Raw genomic sequence first — 15,881 nt, 5'->3', positions numbered from 1 at the left:
CATGCTAGCTCTCCGGGAGGACCCCGGCAGGGTTTCCCAAACACATGCGATCAGGTCTGTGTCGCGGGAACACCGGCAGAGGCCGGGCTTTTTCAGCCACAGCAGTCCTACAGAGTGTGGGTAACAATCACGTCAGTTTAAGTTAAGAGGGCATCAGCCGGCGTTTCCCAGCGGAGGAGTGGGTCCCACAGGAGGGACCAGGCCTGAGCAGACCGCGGACCCTCAGGGGGCACCCGAGGCCGCGGCGTGCCCTTGACTTCTTGCTGTTCTCTGGGGCAGCCAGGTTCTCAGCCAGGGCATAGAGCCGACGGGAGGGCCCTGGTGTCGATCCCCCGTTTGAGGTGTCCCTTCCTGCCCCGTGTCACTTTGGGGAGAGCTAAGGGCTTGCAGGGGGGTACTGGCTTTCTCAGGATGGGGCTTGTGAAGTGTGGCCCCCACCTTGAAGAGCCGGGGCCTGGGCAGCGTGAGCTCAGGCAGATGCAGAGAAGGACGTGCTTTCGGCCCGTGGTGACTGGCTCAGACCAACAAGGCCAGGGGTTTGGCCCTCGGTGTTGCTTCAGTCAGACACCCCAGGAAGTGCAGTTGTTGTGAACTAATCACCCTCCTGGCTGTGGGGAGAAGCACCAAGACGGTCTGCGAGCCTCAGGCTTCCTCCAGCACTGGCTGGCCCACCACGGCCTGACTCCCCAGCCGCCTCTGCCCAGCAGCTCCTTGAACCTGGGGGCTGGAGGATGGAGACCGCACCCCAGAGTCCCCTCTCCTGCCAGGAGCCGCTTTGGGGTTGCCTCAGTTTGCGTGAAGAAACACCATTTGCTTGCTAGTGTCTTTGGTTGGCTGGCCTGTGATAAACACATATGAGCTTCATATATCTCAAGAGTGTTTGTTTTTCTTCCTAGACAGAGTAGTGAATAATTCTCTTAGAGGCAAAGTAGAAGGGAGAATGGCCGCCCGTGAGGATGCCCGGCAGGCAGCCCTCCGAACCGCTGGGTGCCAGCTCCGTGGCTGGAGTCATTCTCAGCTGACGGCTTGTAACGTCCTTCAGCCACTGTGGGATGAGGACCCCAGCTGACTGGCGGGCCGCCGGCGGGCAGGAGAGGGAGCTGTGACCTCCACTGCCCCTGAGCATTTCCAGCCGCACTTGCATCTTCCACAAAGTCACTGGGGTCTTCTAAGGGGCGTCGTGCTGAGCACCGCCCCCCCCCCGCCCCCGAATTCTGGGAATGTGCAGTCAGACTCGGGGTTAACCACCTGCCCTGGCGCTCAGCTCGCCTCCAGCTCCTTCCCCCTCAAGGGAGAAGCGGAGAATCCTGTTTCTGAAGCTTGACCCTTTACCGAGCCTGTGGGAGAGGAGCGCCCAGCTCAGGGCCTGTGAAAGAGTTGCAGGATATTGCCTAAAACTCCCTGCAAACTGCTTCTGAACTTTACCCCAGCTTCCTCCCCGGGGCTGTAAATGCGACTGAAGGCACCGAGCCCCTGTCAGAGGAGTGTCCAGAGCAGCCCAGGCGCTCCCGCCCAGCTGCTGAGAGGCGGGCGAGCAGCAGGCTGGGCTGCAGCTGCCCCGAGGCCGGGCGCTCCAGCCGCCTGAGGAGAGGCAGCACAGGGTGGGCAAAGCCAGTCGCAGACTTCCCCGATTAAGCATATGTGAGGCCGGCCAGGATTTGTTTCAGCAGCGACCTGAAGCCGGAGGCGTTTTATTTCCTGCTGGCCACACAGCCCCGCGAGCTGGCAGCAGCTGTTCCACTCCTAATTGTGGATGGGGTTGCATTTGTGATAAGCTAAATTATATTTATATTTCATTGTTACACTTAGGGGCTGGAACAGAATTTTTTTTTTTAAAGATCAGCACACTGGGCCTTGCCCGCCAAGTGTTGGCAATCCAAGAGGGCATGGCCGCCATAGGTGGTGGAGGGGCTGGGGAGGGCCAGCCCCAAGCCGAGCTAGCCTGGAATGTCGGGGGTGCCGTCAGCAGCTCACAGGAGGTGCTGTGCTGTTTGTGAAGTGTTTCAGTTAATATTCCTCTGACCGATTTCTGTGAAGTACGGAGGGCTTGTATCACCAGCTGCGTTTTCCAGCTGAGGGGACTGTAGCTCAGGGAGTAGAAGTTGCTCCGCTTGTGGCAGGCCGTGTCCAGTGCAGGCTGGGGGCCACCCAGCGCGCACTATTTGGGCTGTTGTGCACCCTTCTGTGACTCACAGTGGGATGAAGAGGGCGCTGTCCTCTTGGAAGCACTGAATCTGGAAGTCAGAAGGCTCATCTGACTTGGTCTCCCCCCTCACCGCCCCGCAGGACAGCGTTGTGGTTAGCCACCCTCTGTTGATTACTTCCAGAGACCGCAAGCTCATTACTTTACGGGGCCTCGTTCCATCTGTGGGCAGCTCTGGCTGTTCAGAACCCTGGTATAAAGGATGATGGCATTCCAACCAGCTCTTCAGTGCCTCCCACCGAGACTGAGTTCCTATCGTGGTGGACACAGAGGTCGAGTGTGCCTCTCCTGCGTGCCAGGCCTTCAGGTGTCTCCACTTCCTTCAGCCATTCTCCCCCTTCACTGGGTTTCCCAGTACTCTAGTTTGCTAATCGCCGTCTCCAAATGATCTTTCCATGATGCTTTTTTGTGGCATCAGAAAGTGCCAGAATTTCAGAGTCAGACAACTGGTCTAGAATCCTGGCCCCGTCCCTGATACAGCTTGGGGAAGGATCAAATGTATACAAAGCACCTTCCCTGGTTTCTGGCCCGGAGTTTATGCCCCAGTAGATAGTGTTCTTGTTGCTCAGTTGCGAAGTCACTAAGACTCTTTGCGACCCCATGGTCTGCCCCACGCCAGGCTTTCCTGTCCTTCACTGTCTCCCAGAGTTTGCTCAAATTCATGTCCATTGAGTCCGTGAGGCTATCTAACCATCTCATCCTCTGCGGCCCTCTTCCTTTGCCTTCAATCTTTCCCAGCATCGGAGTCTTTCCCAGTGAGTCAGCTCTTCATATCAGGTGGCCAAAGTATTGGAGCTTCAGCTTCAGCATCAGTCCTTCCAGTGAATATTCAGGGTTGATTTCCTTTAGGATTGACTGGTTTGATCTCCTTGAAGTCCAAGGGACTCTTCCAGCACCACAGTTCAAAAGCATCAAGCCTTTGGTGCTCAGCCTTCTTTATGATCCAACTGTCACGTCTGTACATGACTACTGGAAGAACCGCAGCTTAGACTGTGGGCCTTTGTCGGGCATATGATGTCTTTGCTTCTCAGTATGCCGTCCGGGTTTGTCGTAGCTTTCCTTTCAAGCAGTGTGCATGTGCGCTCCCTTAGTTGTGTCTGAGGTTGTTGATGTATCTCCTGGCAATCTAGATTCCAGCTTGTGATTGATCCATCCAGCATTTCTCATGATGTACTCTGCATATAAGTTAAATAGGGTGACAGTATACAGTCTTGTCTTAGTCCTTTCCTAATTTTGAACCAGTCAGTTGTTCCATATAAGGTTCTAACTGTTGCTTCTTGATTTGCATACAGCTCTCTCAGGAAGCAGGTCAGGTAGTCTGGTATTCCCATCTCTTTAAAAATTTTCCAGTTTGTTGTGATCCACGGAGTCAAAGTTTTTCTCATAGTCAGTGAAGCAGATGTTTTTCTGGAATTCCCTTGTTTTCTCTTATGATCCAACAGATGTTGACAAGTCTGATCCTCTGCCTTTTCTAAATCCAGCTTGAACATCTGGAGGTTCTCAGCTCCTGCACTACTGAAGCCTGGCTTGAAGGCTTTTGACCATAACCCTCCTAGCATGTGAAATGAGCATGGTTGTCTGGCAGTTTGAACGTTCTTTGGCATTGCCTTTCTTGGGGATTGGAATGCAAACTGATCCTTTCCAGTCCTTTGGCCACTGCTCAGTTTTCCAGATTTGCTGACATACTGAGTGCGGCACTTTAACAGCGTCATCTTTTAGGATTTGAAACAGCTCAGCTGGAATTCCATCGCCTCTCCTAGCTTTGTAGTAATGCTTCCTAAAGTGAAACTGAAGTCGCTCAGTCCTGTCCAACTCTTTGCAACCCCATGGACTGTACCTGCCAGGCTCCTCCATCTATGGAATTTATAAAACAGAAAAGAAAGCTATTGCTAAAAGAGAAAATAGGATTTTAGTCAGAGTATGTCACAAGCCTGATGTTTATCCAATGACCTGTGTTTCACAAGATCCCTTCTCTAATAACTATGGGGTATTATCTATTGCCTGTTTTCAAACCCCAAGGAATGTACCATGGCTCTTCTGTACACGGGAGTCTCTAGGCAAGAATAGTGGAGTGGGTTGCCATTTCCTTCTCCAATGCTTCTTAAGGCCTTCTTGATTTCACGCTTCGGGATGTCTGGTTCTGGGTGAAGGACCGCACCATCATGGTTGTCTGGGTCATTAAGACCTTTTTTTATGGCTCTTCTGTATTTTCTTGCTGCTTGTTCTATTAGATCCTTAGCAAAAAGCATCCCTGTTGCCTCAGATGGTGAAGAATCTGCCTGCGATGCGGGAGACCTAGGTTCAGTCCCTGGGTTGGAAAGATCCCTTGGAGAAGGAAATGGTAACCCACTCCAGTATTCTTGCCTAGAGACTCCCGTGTACAGAAGAGCCGTGGTACATTCCATGAGGTTTGAAAACAGACAATAGATAATACCCCATAGTTATTAGACAAGGGATCCTGTGAAACACAGGTCATTGGATAAGCACTAGGCTTGTGACATACTCTGACTAAAATCCTATTTTCTCTTTTAGCAATAGCTTTCTTTTCTGTTTTATAAATTCCTCAGCCAAAGTAACTTGTGGAGACCTCTCCCCACCCTTCCTGATAAGCAGATCTAAGAGTGGTGGGTGGGGTAGAGGCTCCTAAACCTTATCCCCTGCAGGCACTCTTGTGAGCAGTCTCCTGCCTTAGGGAAGACCCTGCCATGCCCTGCCCCAGGGGTAGGTGAGCATGTCCTGCTGCTTAGCCCGAGGGCTCCCCCACCTCCCTTCTCAGCAGCTTCCTTGTGGAGCAGAGAGCCATACAGGTTTCTGCCAGGTTGGGCAAGAAGGTGATGAAATACTAGATCCTGGAGGCCAGGAAAAGACTGGCTCACCTGGGGAGAGGGACAGCTGTGCCCGAGGGTCGCCAGGCCCCTCCCCACAGAGAGGCCCCTGGGAGGGGGCGCTGGCCGGGAGGGGGCGCTGGCCGGGAGGGGGCGCTGGCCGGGAGGGGGCGCTGGCCACGCGGTGGCGGGGTCACTTCGGCTCTGGAAGCAGTGAGAGCTTCCTGCACTTGGGCGGTGGGGGTGCACAGGAGAGGAGCCCACTCCTCACAGGAAAGGCCCCAAGGAGGGATGCGGGAGGCACGTGGGTCCCACAGCTCCTTCCAGCGGGGACCAGGACATCTCCCCGCCTTCCCCGCGGTTCATATGTTAAGTAGTGAATTTACTCAGGCTCACGTAGATAGGTTTGGTGAGCAGAACCCAGTCTCCCCAGCCAACACGCCTCCTTGCTGACAGTGTGTGTAATGTCGCAATTAGAACATCCAAGTGGTTTTTATTTTTTAAAGAGAGACTGTCCCTGTCCCTTAAGGCTCTCCTTCCTGCCACATTATCCTGAGAATTAAAGTGTCTCTTGACATGAAGACAGTACACCTTCTTCCTGAAAGGTAGCATCACAGTCTGTGTTAACCCTGGGCTCCATGAGGGCCCCGATACCTGGGCAGGAAGGGGCAGGCACTCCAGGCTCTGGGGACAATGTCCATTCCATTTGCCTCCCTCCACCGTGGGGTCCCATTAAGAGAGAACCTGCTGGAGATGTGAGCTTGTTCTGAGGCTGGGAGAGCTGTGAGGTTGCCCCCCCCCCCCAACCCCGACCCCTGCCAGGAGTGTCAGAGAAGGGAGGGACCTGGGGGGACCTCGGCGGTGTCCAAGCTGGAAATGGAGATGGCTCCCAGCTCCTTGGAAGGAGGCTTTCCAGGGGCACACAGGTTGGTGGAAGCTGTAGCCTTTGAGGGTCTGTGAGTGGTTCTGCCTTCTGTGCACTGCAGGCTGCCCTGCCCTGCCCGACGCTCACATCCAACTTGTCCCCTGCTCCTGCGGAAGCTAAAAGAGGCCCTGCATATACCGACCCCTGATCCCTGTCCTCTCGCCCTTATTTTTATTAATTTTTTTAAACAGAGTCATATCTGACTCTGCGACCCCATGGACTGTTGCCTGCCAGGCTTCTCTGTCCATGGGATTCTTCAGGAAAGAATACTGGAGTGGGTTGACATTCCCTTCTCTAGGGGGAATCTTCTCGACCCAGAGATCAAACCTAGGGCTCCTGCACTCCAGGCAGATTCTTTATCGTCTGAGCCACCAGGGAAGCCCCCCAAATTCGTTGTGGTAAATAAAGCTAAAGTTAGAACTGGGATCTGAGTCTGCTCCAGAGCCTTGAGTTTTGCTCCCAGGAGTATGATAAACGAGGGCCTTCCTCCAGGTCATCATAGAAGGAGCGTTTTTCAGGGAGATCCTTCGCCTTTCTTCTAGAATCTGTGTGAAGCACTGGTTCTCAAAGCTGGACTGAACCCCCTGGGAGCCAGTACACAGGGTCCAGGGCAGTGCCCAGGCCTAGAAACCTGCCTGCCTTCTTTCAGTTTAACTGAGATGCAGTTGACACACAGTGTTGTGTGGATTTAAGGTGGACAGGGTCGTGATCGACTCACATGAATTGGGCATCTGCCTTTCCAAGCAGGGTCTGTGAGGCTGCTGGACGGGAGGCCTCCCTGGTGGCTGTGCTGGAGGGAGGGTCAGGAGCTCAGCGGCTGGAGGAGACTGCGGTTTCCTCCCCGGGGCGCTGCTGCTGGTTTGGTCTGTGCGGTTCTCACTCTGCCGTCTGCGCTCACCGCCTCCTGCACCCCCCCCAGCACTTCCTCCACGCGTGAGCTCTTGGTGGTTGGATCAGTGGGACCTAGCCTCCCGGACAGGGTTGGGCTGTTGGGGTTTCAGGAGCCTGGTGGCATCCTTCCAGTCTCCTGCTTGGAGAAGCAGGGTGCAGACTGTGGACCCCCGTGTCTGCGCAGCAGGGTGGGGTGTGGGTCCAGTCCTGCAGCCAAGGATGAAGGTGGGAGCGCAGGGTGCCTTCTTCTTGCCTAGAAATGGGCGGAAGTGGGAGGTCGGGCGCTGAGCCGCTCGGAGGGGCAGGGATGACTCAGAGACAGTTGTTAGAAGCCGGAGAATGTGACTGCAGGAACGCATCTGGGCTCTCAGGCCTGCGCCAGGCGTCGGGGGTGTGGCCAAGAGACGCTGAGCCGGTGGAGAGTCTGGGTTCGCTTCGCTCTCCCACCATGGTCTTGGGGGGCTGCCCAGTGGACTCAGCCTCACGGGGCTGCTGTTAAGAGGGTTAAATGAGATGATGCGCTCAGCGTGTGGCGAGCAGTGTTCAGAGACTGTTCGCCGCATAAGTCCCCGTTCTAGTCTCTCAGTGTTGCAGGGGTCGAGTTTGGAGCTGAGAATCTTCCATCGCTGGGGATCAGGGAGGCTTGCGGTTGCAGCGGCCCCTGAAGGATGGGGTTGAGGGAGGAAACTGAGCCGAGTGGGGCCCAGTGGGCAGGAAGACCCAGAGGGAAGCTGGCAGAGCATGGGGCGCTGTGAGGGCGGGTCCCAGCCCTCCATTAGGAGGAGACGCGTCGTGGGGGCAGAGCTCAGGGGACAGCTGGGGCGGGGGGTGGAGAGGGGGCAGGCCGCGTCCCCTCACGTCCAGCTCTGCTCTCTGGATCGCGGCCTGTGCCACAGGGTGCTTCTGCTCGCCTCCCCATGAGCCCCCCACCCCCACCCCGGGAGGATGCAGGGCTGGCTGGGGCGGCTCGTGGTGCCCTTCCGCACCAGGCGTGCGGCGGTCCACTGCGAGGCTCTACGTGACACTCCGCGGCTCCGTTTGCTCCATTTGACCCAAGCCCAGGCCGGCGAGGGGGAGGGGCCGTGCACGGGTTGCCGCCCTACCCAAGGCACACACCGAACCCTTAGCCAAGAAACACATCAACTTCCTGGAACTCGGAGCAGTCATCACAGCTGTCAGCCTTCAGAGCACACGCAAAGCTGTCCCGGTTAGAGGAGACGGTTTTGCCCCGAGCTCTTCTACAGGCACGGCCTTGGTGCACAGCTCGCCTGGTTGGGTTTCATCCCAGCGTAGCCAAGACTTCCTGCGTCAGCCCATCCTGAAAGAGATGTCCTTGCTGCTGGTTAAGCCCCATTGTAGCCCAGAGCACTTTAGTATCTGAACTCCTCTAAAGTCACACTCATTTAGCCCATCCAGGTTCCATTCTGGGTCTGCCCAAACCGGCTATTCCCACCAGGGGATCGGCCATCGCCGGTATCTGGATGAGCAGCGACCTGGCCGCTGCAGTCAAGCTCCCCGGCGCCTGGTCTTGGCTCCCGCTGTCATCCTTGGCATGCAAGCCTCCCCCATCTCTCCTGGGGGCCTCAGGACAGATTGTAGATCTCGCGTCGAGAGCCCTGCGGGCTTGTGCAGGCTGGGAGCCTTGCTTCTGGACCATCTTCCCTTTCATCTCTCATCTTTCCTGTGCTATCTCTTTGGACCTGGAGACAGGGTCCTTAATCTCCTCTTTCTGGCTGAGCATAGCAGGGTCCCTTATCTCCTCGGGGGCTGGGGCCTGCCCGTCCCTCCCCGCAGTCCCAGCGTGGACCTCTACCCGCTCCACGCCACCCTGCCTCCCTGGGGTCTGATCTGGGCAGAGCCTGTGTGGGGATGCGATCCGGAAATGCAGGCTCCTTCCCCAGAGCCGGGGACCCACCTCCAGCTTCCTGGATTCCTGTCTCTAGGTACGGTCTCTCCTGGTGGGTCTTTCCCCCCCCACCCACTGTTTTTTTTGAGGCGGTGGTGATAGTAAGACGTATCTTGAATTTCCTTCCAAGGACTGTCCTGTACTTTTCCACTCTCTGAATTGTGTGAGTCCCTTAGGCCTGGTGGAACTCAAAACAAACAGGGCAGTGACTCCTGTTAGTCAGCTTAATCACGCTCTTGATATTCAGATCATTTACATCCAAGACCAGAGGCAGGGACTTCCAGGGTCACGTCTGTGAGGCTGGGCTCTCCTCTCCTTGGTTCCCCTGAGTGGATGGAAGAGGGTACTTGGTGGGCTTTTAAAGCATCATTTTTAAGTGAGGGGAAGGAGAGGGTCCATATTTTAATGGGAATCTTAGTTATATTCTGGACAGTTTCAACTCCAGAGACTTGTCTCTCTGACGTACGTTTTTATTCATTATGTGAAAAACTATAGTTCAAACTACAATTGGAAATCTTGGCAGTTTCTAGGGGAAAAAAACCACGGAGCTATTCTTCTCTAGATTTTCTTTCTGATAATATTTGCCATTAATAAAAATGAGTAACAATATAGGGAAACTTTGCTTGCTTTTTTTTTTTTTTTTAACAGTTTGTAATTTCACCTTTAGGCAACTTTAAATGTAGATGGGTGGGGATAATCTGGTTTGTTCGTTTCTGAAACCTCATGGGTCTTAATTCATATATATCAAGTGAAACCAAGATTCTTATCCTGCTTATTCAGGATGAGTTTCTGGGGTCCCTGATCCTTTTGATACTGAAGGAAAATGTTGGGTATGGGGGTATGTCCTTTTATGTGTAGAAGGGCCCATAATTTTCATCAGCTCCTCAAGGAGGGTCTTGCTCACAAGAAACACGGAGACAATTACTGGGATAGTAATAAGGGTTCCTCCGAGTTTACCAGGGCCAGGGGGAGGTCTCTGGTCTTTCAGGGGCTATCCCTGTGAGTTACTCCTTGCTTCTTTGACACTTTATTCAAATTCTGAAGACCTTTTCAAAAGAGAAAGGCACAAAGAAAAACTAAGGGGCCCTGAAGCAGTGGAGTGTAGAGAGAGAAGCTGATGTGGTGTCAGAAATCATTGAGCATCTGCTTCTGACCTGCTGCGGACCAGTCCAGCGGGAGCCTGCCCGCCTTAGGTGCTTAGTAACCGTGTGGACAGTGCGAGTGAGATTCAGGGTGATAACTGGGCGTGTGCCTGGCAGCTTTTCTGCAGGCGCTCTGCAGGGTTTAATAGAAGCGTATCGAGCGAACGTTTCTCCAGCGCTTGTTCGCATGGCTGCTGCTTCCCTCCTTTGCCCGGTTTTGCCCTCTTCAGAGGCTGTTTCAGAGACAGAATGTGCTGGCTGGGTACCTCTGGGAAAGGTTACGTTCCAGGTTTCTCTAACTTCCTAGAGGGCCAGACACAGCTTTCTCTCGGATCAGGGGTCTGAGACCCCTGGTGGCACCCCCGCGAGCTGACTTTCTCAGACCCTCAAAGGGTGTGTGTGGTTTGCGTTTTCTGTGGCTCCCTTACAGAGAAGGAAAGATGCGCTTTAGGACACTTTCTCCATCGCGCAGGGAAAGGTGTGACGGGCACTCCTTTACGTTAAGCGGCTGTTGAGTTCTGTGTTTCCCTCTCAGTTCCCTTCTTTTCTCCTCCTGTTTCTGACAGCACCGAGTGCTTGCTGTCTTTTCCTCTCCGCCTTGAAACTGGCCATCCATCCTCGCCTTCTGCCAGCACGCCAGTAAGGTGCCCAGAGCTCCCCTTGGCGCCATTCCCACGTGGTGTCGCCTGTGATGTTGTCGGGATGTGCTTTAGGGGTTCCGTCTCTCCAGGTCACACTTGATTCCAGTCGCTCTTGCTCACATGGAGTTGACCTCATTGCTGGGAGCGTGCTTAGAAACACGGGGAGGGGAGGGGAACGCCATGGCCCTTAGCTGGTGGCTCCCAGTGGTGCAAGTGCAGAACGTGGTGCAGGGCCAGGACCCCCTGTGCCGTGGACCCCCTCCTCATGCCCCTGCTTCTTGTTCCTGTAGGTTGCTGCGCTCTGCTCCAGAGGCGGTGGCTTTGAGGCGTGACCCTGCCCACGCTCCGCCCCGCCAGCACCAGCTCCTCAGCAAGGAGGGCCCGCTTGAGAAGACGAATAAGACAGGTCAGTCTAACTTGATTGACTTTCCTTGAGTCACAGTAACTTAGAGTGTTGTCTTCCTTCATGTCCCCACATCCCCTTGGAGTGCTCCACCCTCTGCTTGGGGTCCTCCTGAGGCTTTGATGCAACACCACAGACAAGCTCTCGCTGTGGACTGCGGGTTTTCCCTGGGCTCGTGGCCTGGGGCGTGGGATGAGGAGTCCTGGAAAGGGTGCCGGGGCCCTGGCTCACAGGAAGCCGTGCTGCAGGCACCCCTGTCCCCTGCTTCTCCTTTGCCAGCCCCAGATTTGGACTCTGTGTTCAAAACTGGAAGACCAGTCCAGTCCACTTGGCCGTGCCACAGGGATTTCCTTTTGTGTCTGTGACTTGGGGATCTCACCTGGGTTCCCAGTCCTCTCTGGTCTCAGATACAGGAGATGATGCTAGAATGGGGTCAGTGATTTTTATTTTGTTCATGATGACTAATATTATTATTTTTATTTACAGTAATAGAACAGATTTATAGATCAGTGTCAGGGAGCAGAGTGAAAATATTAGGACTGTAAATATTTATGAAGAAAAATGTGCCTTGTAAATGGACCTTAAACTGTTAATCCTTCTTTTCATCCCTTGAGATTGAGAATCAGAAGGTGTAGGTTGGTCAGTTGGGTCATTGCTCTAGTGTGGTCCAGGGTCAGGCGTGGGCAGGAAGGACTAATTCTAGCCGCTGGCTTCTGGTTAAATGAGTGGATAAATGCACCTTAATATTAAGGTGGATTTGTTTTTTCTAACTGGGAACAATGAGCCACATTGTTTTACACCAGGTCCCTTCTATTCTTCCTGTTCCATTCTCCCCGAAAGAGAAGTCACCCATAAGACACAAGCACACACCCGGAGGAAAATCTCAGAAAAGATTTTCTATGCAGGCTGGCTCGGGTGCTTCTAAAAGGGCTGCCAAGGATGAGTCCACTGGCCGTTTTCTTTTCAAACAGTGTAACTAGGAGTTTCATTTTGTTAATTGCACTTTCCGATCAGAGATGAGAAGAGTGTCTACTACTGTTTACTTACATTTGAACTAGGAAAAGGAAGTAAATGTCGGTGATCTCGGCGTCATCACTGGGCAGGGTCACACTTCACACTTTATCCCAAAGGAGGAAGTAAATTTAGCAAATGTCTTCCTGTCCAGACAAAGTGGGAAACAGCACATTTGCCTGACTTTTCTCGTTTTCCAGTTGGGATGTAAGCGCTTGTAGCTTTCAGCCCGTAGGTTGGTGAGCGGTTGTGACTGTTGCTGGGTTTTCTATACTTAGGGCATTTACACAGTTTTCAGGGAGGATTTCTTTGCCATCTTGGTGATTGTGACAGAAATTCTTACCAGGACTTTACCTCTTCTTGGTGAATATATTTGTGCTGATTTTCTTGTTGACTGGTTTCCCTTCTATCCCATTTTCTTTCCCTTCTCAGTGAGAGATGTAGACCATGTTGTTTGTAACTTCTAATTTCATGTTAATGTGCAAGGTACTTGCTTAAATCTATTCCTGGTCTGAAAAACTCAACCACATTTTTCTTCTCTAAGTGCCATAATAGGACAAAAGCAAGGTCATCGAAACTATCCCACTATAAACGGTAGGAAGGTTGAGATAATTTTTACTGACGTAATATAATTACAGTAAAGAAGACGCCTAGTCATTTTATGATTTGATGGATATTAAAACCATGGTGGGGGCAGGGGGCCTTCCCTGGTGGTCCAGTGGCTGAGACTTCGCACTTACAAAGCGAGGGACCTGAGTTCGATCCCTGGTCGGGGAATTAGATCCCACGTGCTGCAACTCAGACCCAGCACAGCCAAATAAATATTTTAAAAAATAAACCTCTAGGCAATATATATTTAAAAGAATGAGAGGGCTTTAGTATAGAAGGTGCCCCTTACATGAATCTAGGAAATAATTGTTCACTGACTGGATTACAGTTCTAGGGAACTGATGATACTTCCGTTAGAAATCCTTTAAAGAAAGAAAATGAGGTATGTGCATGTATATTTCCGTGTGTGTACATGTGTTGAATGTTTTTTCAGCATTCAAAGGGATTTCCCAAATGAACTTTCAAAGACAGTCAGAATGGGAATTTCGAAGCGCAGTTTTTAAAAAGTTTAAATGGTCTTCCATGTGGGAGAAGCTTCATGGAAAGAAAGCAGCATTGGGGTTGAGGGGCTTGTCTTGTTTTTTTGTACCGAGGTTTCCTTTCGCTCTTTTAATGTGGAAGACACAAGGCTGAGGCTGGGTCAGGGGTCTAAACAGTTGTCTGTTTGGCAGTTAGTGCTTTTACTTACCATTTGGCAAACCATTGGTTCGTATCTTCAAAATGTCTGGGGCTTCCCAGGTGGGGCTGGTGGTAAAGAACCCGCCTGCCAGTGCAGGAGACGCAAGAGACGCAGCTTCCATCCCTGGGTCAGGAAGATCCCCTGGAGGAGGGCACGACAACCCACTCCAGTATTCTTGCCTGGAGGATCCCATGGACAGAGGAGCCTGGGGCGCTATAGTCCGTGGGGTCGAGCCTGGGGCGCTACAGTCCATGGGGTCGGAAAGAGTCGGACACAGCCGAAGCAACTTAGCGCGCGCACACGCGTGCTCTTCAAAGTGTCTGCTAACAAGGAAGGCAGATTTTGTCTCTTGACAAGGAGAGTGTTACTGCTGAGGTTCTCTTTGGCTCTTGGGTAAGAGCTTGGGGCTTCTCAGCTGATGGCCCACCAGTTGTGTGAAGCCGTCAGATGGCTGTGTCCCCAGCCTTCCCTGCTCTGCCGCCAGTCACCTTCATGGCTGCTCTAGGAGTCTCCATTTGTCCCACCCTACCTGGGTCACTTCTCCTAGAGGCGCGGAAGGGGAACCACAGGAAGTCATGTTCTCCCCAGGGCTGCTCCTGAGATAATGAGCTGGATCTCTGAGGCAGTTGTGGACTTGCAGAATTTAATGCACACTGGAGGATAACAGGGTACGTGGCCAGAGAAAATCTTCCCAGATACAATAAGGGAGATGGGTTACCTGGAGACTTAACTTCCGATAGCCAATAGTACTTGTGTGGAAGAAGCGTGGCTAGAGGAGGCCTGGAGGAGTGAAGCTGGGCTAGTCCAGGGGCTGTGTTCCCTGCAGCCATCCTTCCGGATTACCAGGTCTTCTTAAGGTCTGACCTGTTCCCTCCTAGACGCTGAGTCTTTAGCGGATTCCTTCCCTGCCTTATCTTTGGCCAGTTTTAGGAGGAGGCGGGACACGGGTCAAGAGGGAGTCTGAGACTCCTTGTGGGGAACAAGGGCAGAGTGTGAAAGAAAGTTCGCTGTATGTGGACAAATGTGAGCTTCAGAAAATAAAATACCCCAGAATCGTTTTGGCTGTTGGGAGTGAGGGCGACGGCGCTGCAGGAAACATCAGTTAAGAGTGAGAGACGACCACAGAATGTGGTTTGGAAGAAAAAGAGGACTCAGACGTCTCCTCCCGTGCGGTTCCCTGCAGTCTGGTGAGTGCAGCAGTCTGAGACTACAGCAAACGTGGTTTCCGTTTTTCCTTCTGAACCTTTCTGCCCTCGCTTCCCTTCCAGTGTCAACGAGAGATACGAAGAGAAGAGAGACAGGAGCCCCCCAGCCTCGCTGCCTCTGCCGCACACACAACCCCTGCAGCAGATGAGGCGCTCCTAGCGCACCAGCCGGGGCGGAGGATGGAGGTGACTGCCAGTGCGGGCGGGGTTTTCCTTCCTTCCATTTTCTGGGGGAAGGTGTATTACGTCTTCATGCGTTTTAAGAAACAGCGTTTTTTATGTTGATTTGAAATTTGGTTGTAACGTTGGGTGGTAGTGTGGCTTCTCAGTTGTCTTACACACTTTGGACTCCCCCATTAAAATCAGGTATTGCGGCCTGGAGTTAGGTGAGAGCCAAGGTTTCTCACCTTCCGTCGTTGGGTCTAGAACACATGCACAGTAGTGAGTAGGCTGTTAGGAGGCCACTGGCCAGATGGGCCCTCCCGGCCTTACTGACTGTTGGAGCCTTTCCCACTTTGCCTCGTGAAAGATTAGCAAAGAAAGAGGACCTGCCTTGGGTCACCTCGTCGGTGGCCCATACTCAGAAAGGAGCAAGGCAGTCAGTTTAGTGTGACAGCGCTTGGTTGAGATGAAAGCTTCAGTCATATGGGCCCGCGAGTCAGCTTGAACTGAAGGGGAGGTAGCCGCGGCCCCTGCCACCTGCCTGACAGACGCCTCAACTTCCCAGCGATCACATCAGCAGTTTCTCACTTTCAGTTCTGTGGCCGAGGCTTCCTAGAAGCTTAAACCCTTGTCCCAATGACGTCAAGCTCACCCATTGGCCTGGAGGGTTCAGACTTGTCTTCCATCAACACCATGATGTCAGCAGTCATGAGTGTGGGGAAGGTCGCCGAGAATGGCGGGAGCCCCCAGAGCGTCAAGTCCCCCACGAAGCCTCCGGGACCAAATCGGATCGGCCGAAGGAACCAGGTAAGCATCTGTGCGCCTGTGGTGGCTTCCGTGAGAGCACTGGGGGAGCGATGTCCCCTTGCGCCCCAGCTCCCTGATCCAGAACCTTGGACGAGGTTTGAACGGCACAGCCGCACCCAGAGGCCATGATCCCTTTTCAGGTGCTAATTGCCTGTAACTTAGCAATTAGGTTTCCATTCGCAGAGAAGGTTTTCTGTGCTGAGGTGTCAGTGTTGGTGAGAGCACCGCCCTGCCCTGTGACCTTGTGACTTGATTTGAACCCAAGCTTTCTTGATTCAGATGGTAAAGAATCTGCCTGCAATGGAGGACATCCGGGTTTGATCCCTGAGTCAGGAAGATCTCCTGGAGAAGGGAATGGCAACCCACCCCAGTATTCTTCCCTGGGAAATCCCACAAACAGAGGAACTTAGTGAGCTACAGCCTATGTGTCCAGTCACAAGGGTTGGACACGACTGAGCGACTCACACACACA

General features: G+C 53.1%; 1 protein-coding gene across 6 annotated transcripts in view; it reads left to right on the top strand.

The window, feature by feature from the left end:
- The window catches only part of RREB1 (ras responsive element binding protein 1), a 160,500-nt gene that overhangs the window by 91,116 nt on the left and 53,503 nt on the right, over positions 1-15,881 (top strand). For all 6 annotated transcript variants that reach the window (XM_069564003.1, XM_069564004.1, XM_069564002.1 and 3 more), the window contains exons 2-4: positions 10,824-10,939; positions 14,504-14,626; positions 15,197-15,409. In XM_069564003.1, coding sequence (XP_069420104.1) covers positions 15,239-15,409 — 171 coding nt within the window. In that variant the 5' untranslated portion in view covers positions 10,824-10,939; positions 14,504-14,626; positions 15,197-15,238. The remainder of the gene's footprint in view (positions 1-10,823; positions 10,940-14,503; positions 14,627-15,196; positions 15,410-15,881) is intronic.

This window comes from Ovis canadensis, chromosome 20 (assembly GCF_042477335.2).
Source record: "Ovis canadensis isolate MfBH-ARS-UI-01 breed Bighorn chromosome 20, ARS-UI_OviCan_v2, whole genome shotgun sequence".
NCBI lineage: Eukaryota > Metazoa > Chordata > Mammalia > Artiodactyla > Bovidae > Ovis > Ovis canadensis.
The sequence above is the reverse complement of the archived record's forward strand: the minus strand, read 5'-3'. Positions and strand labels throughout refer to the sequence as shown.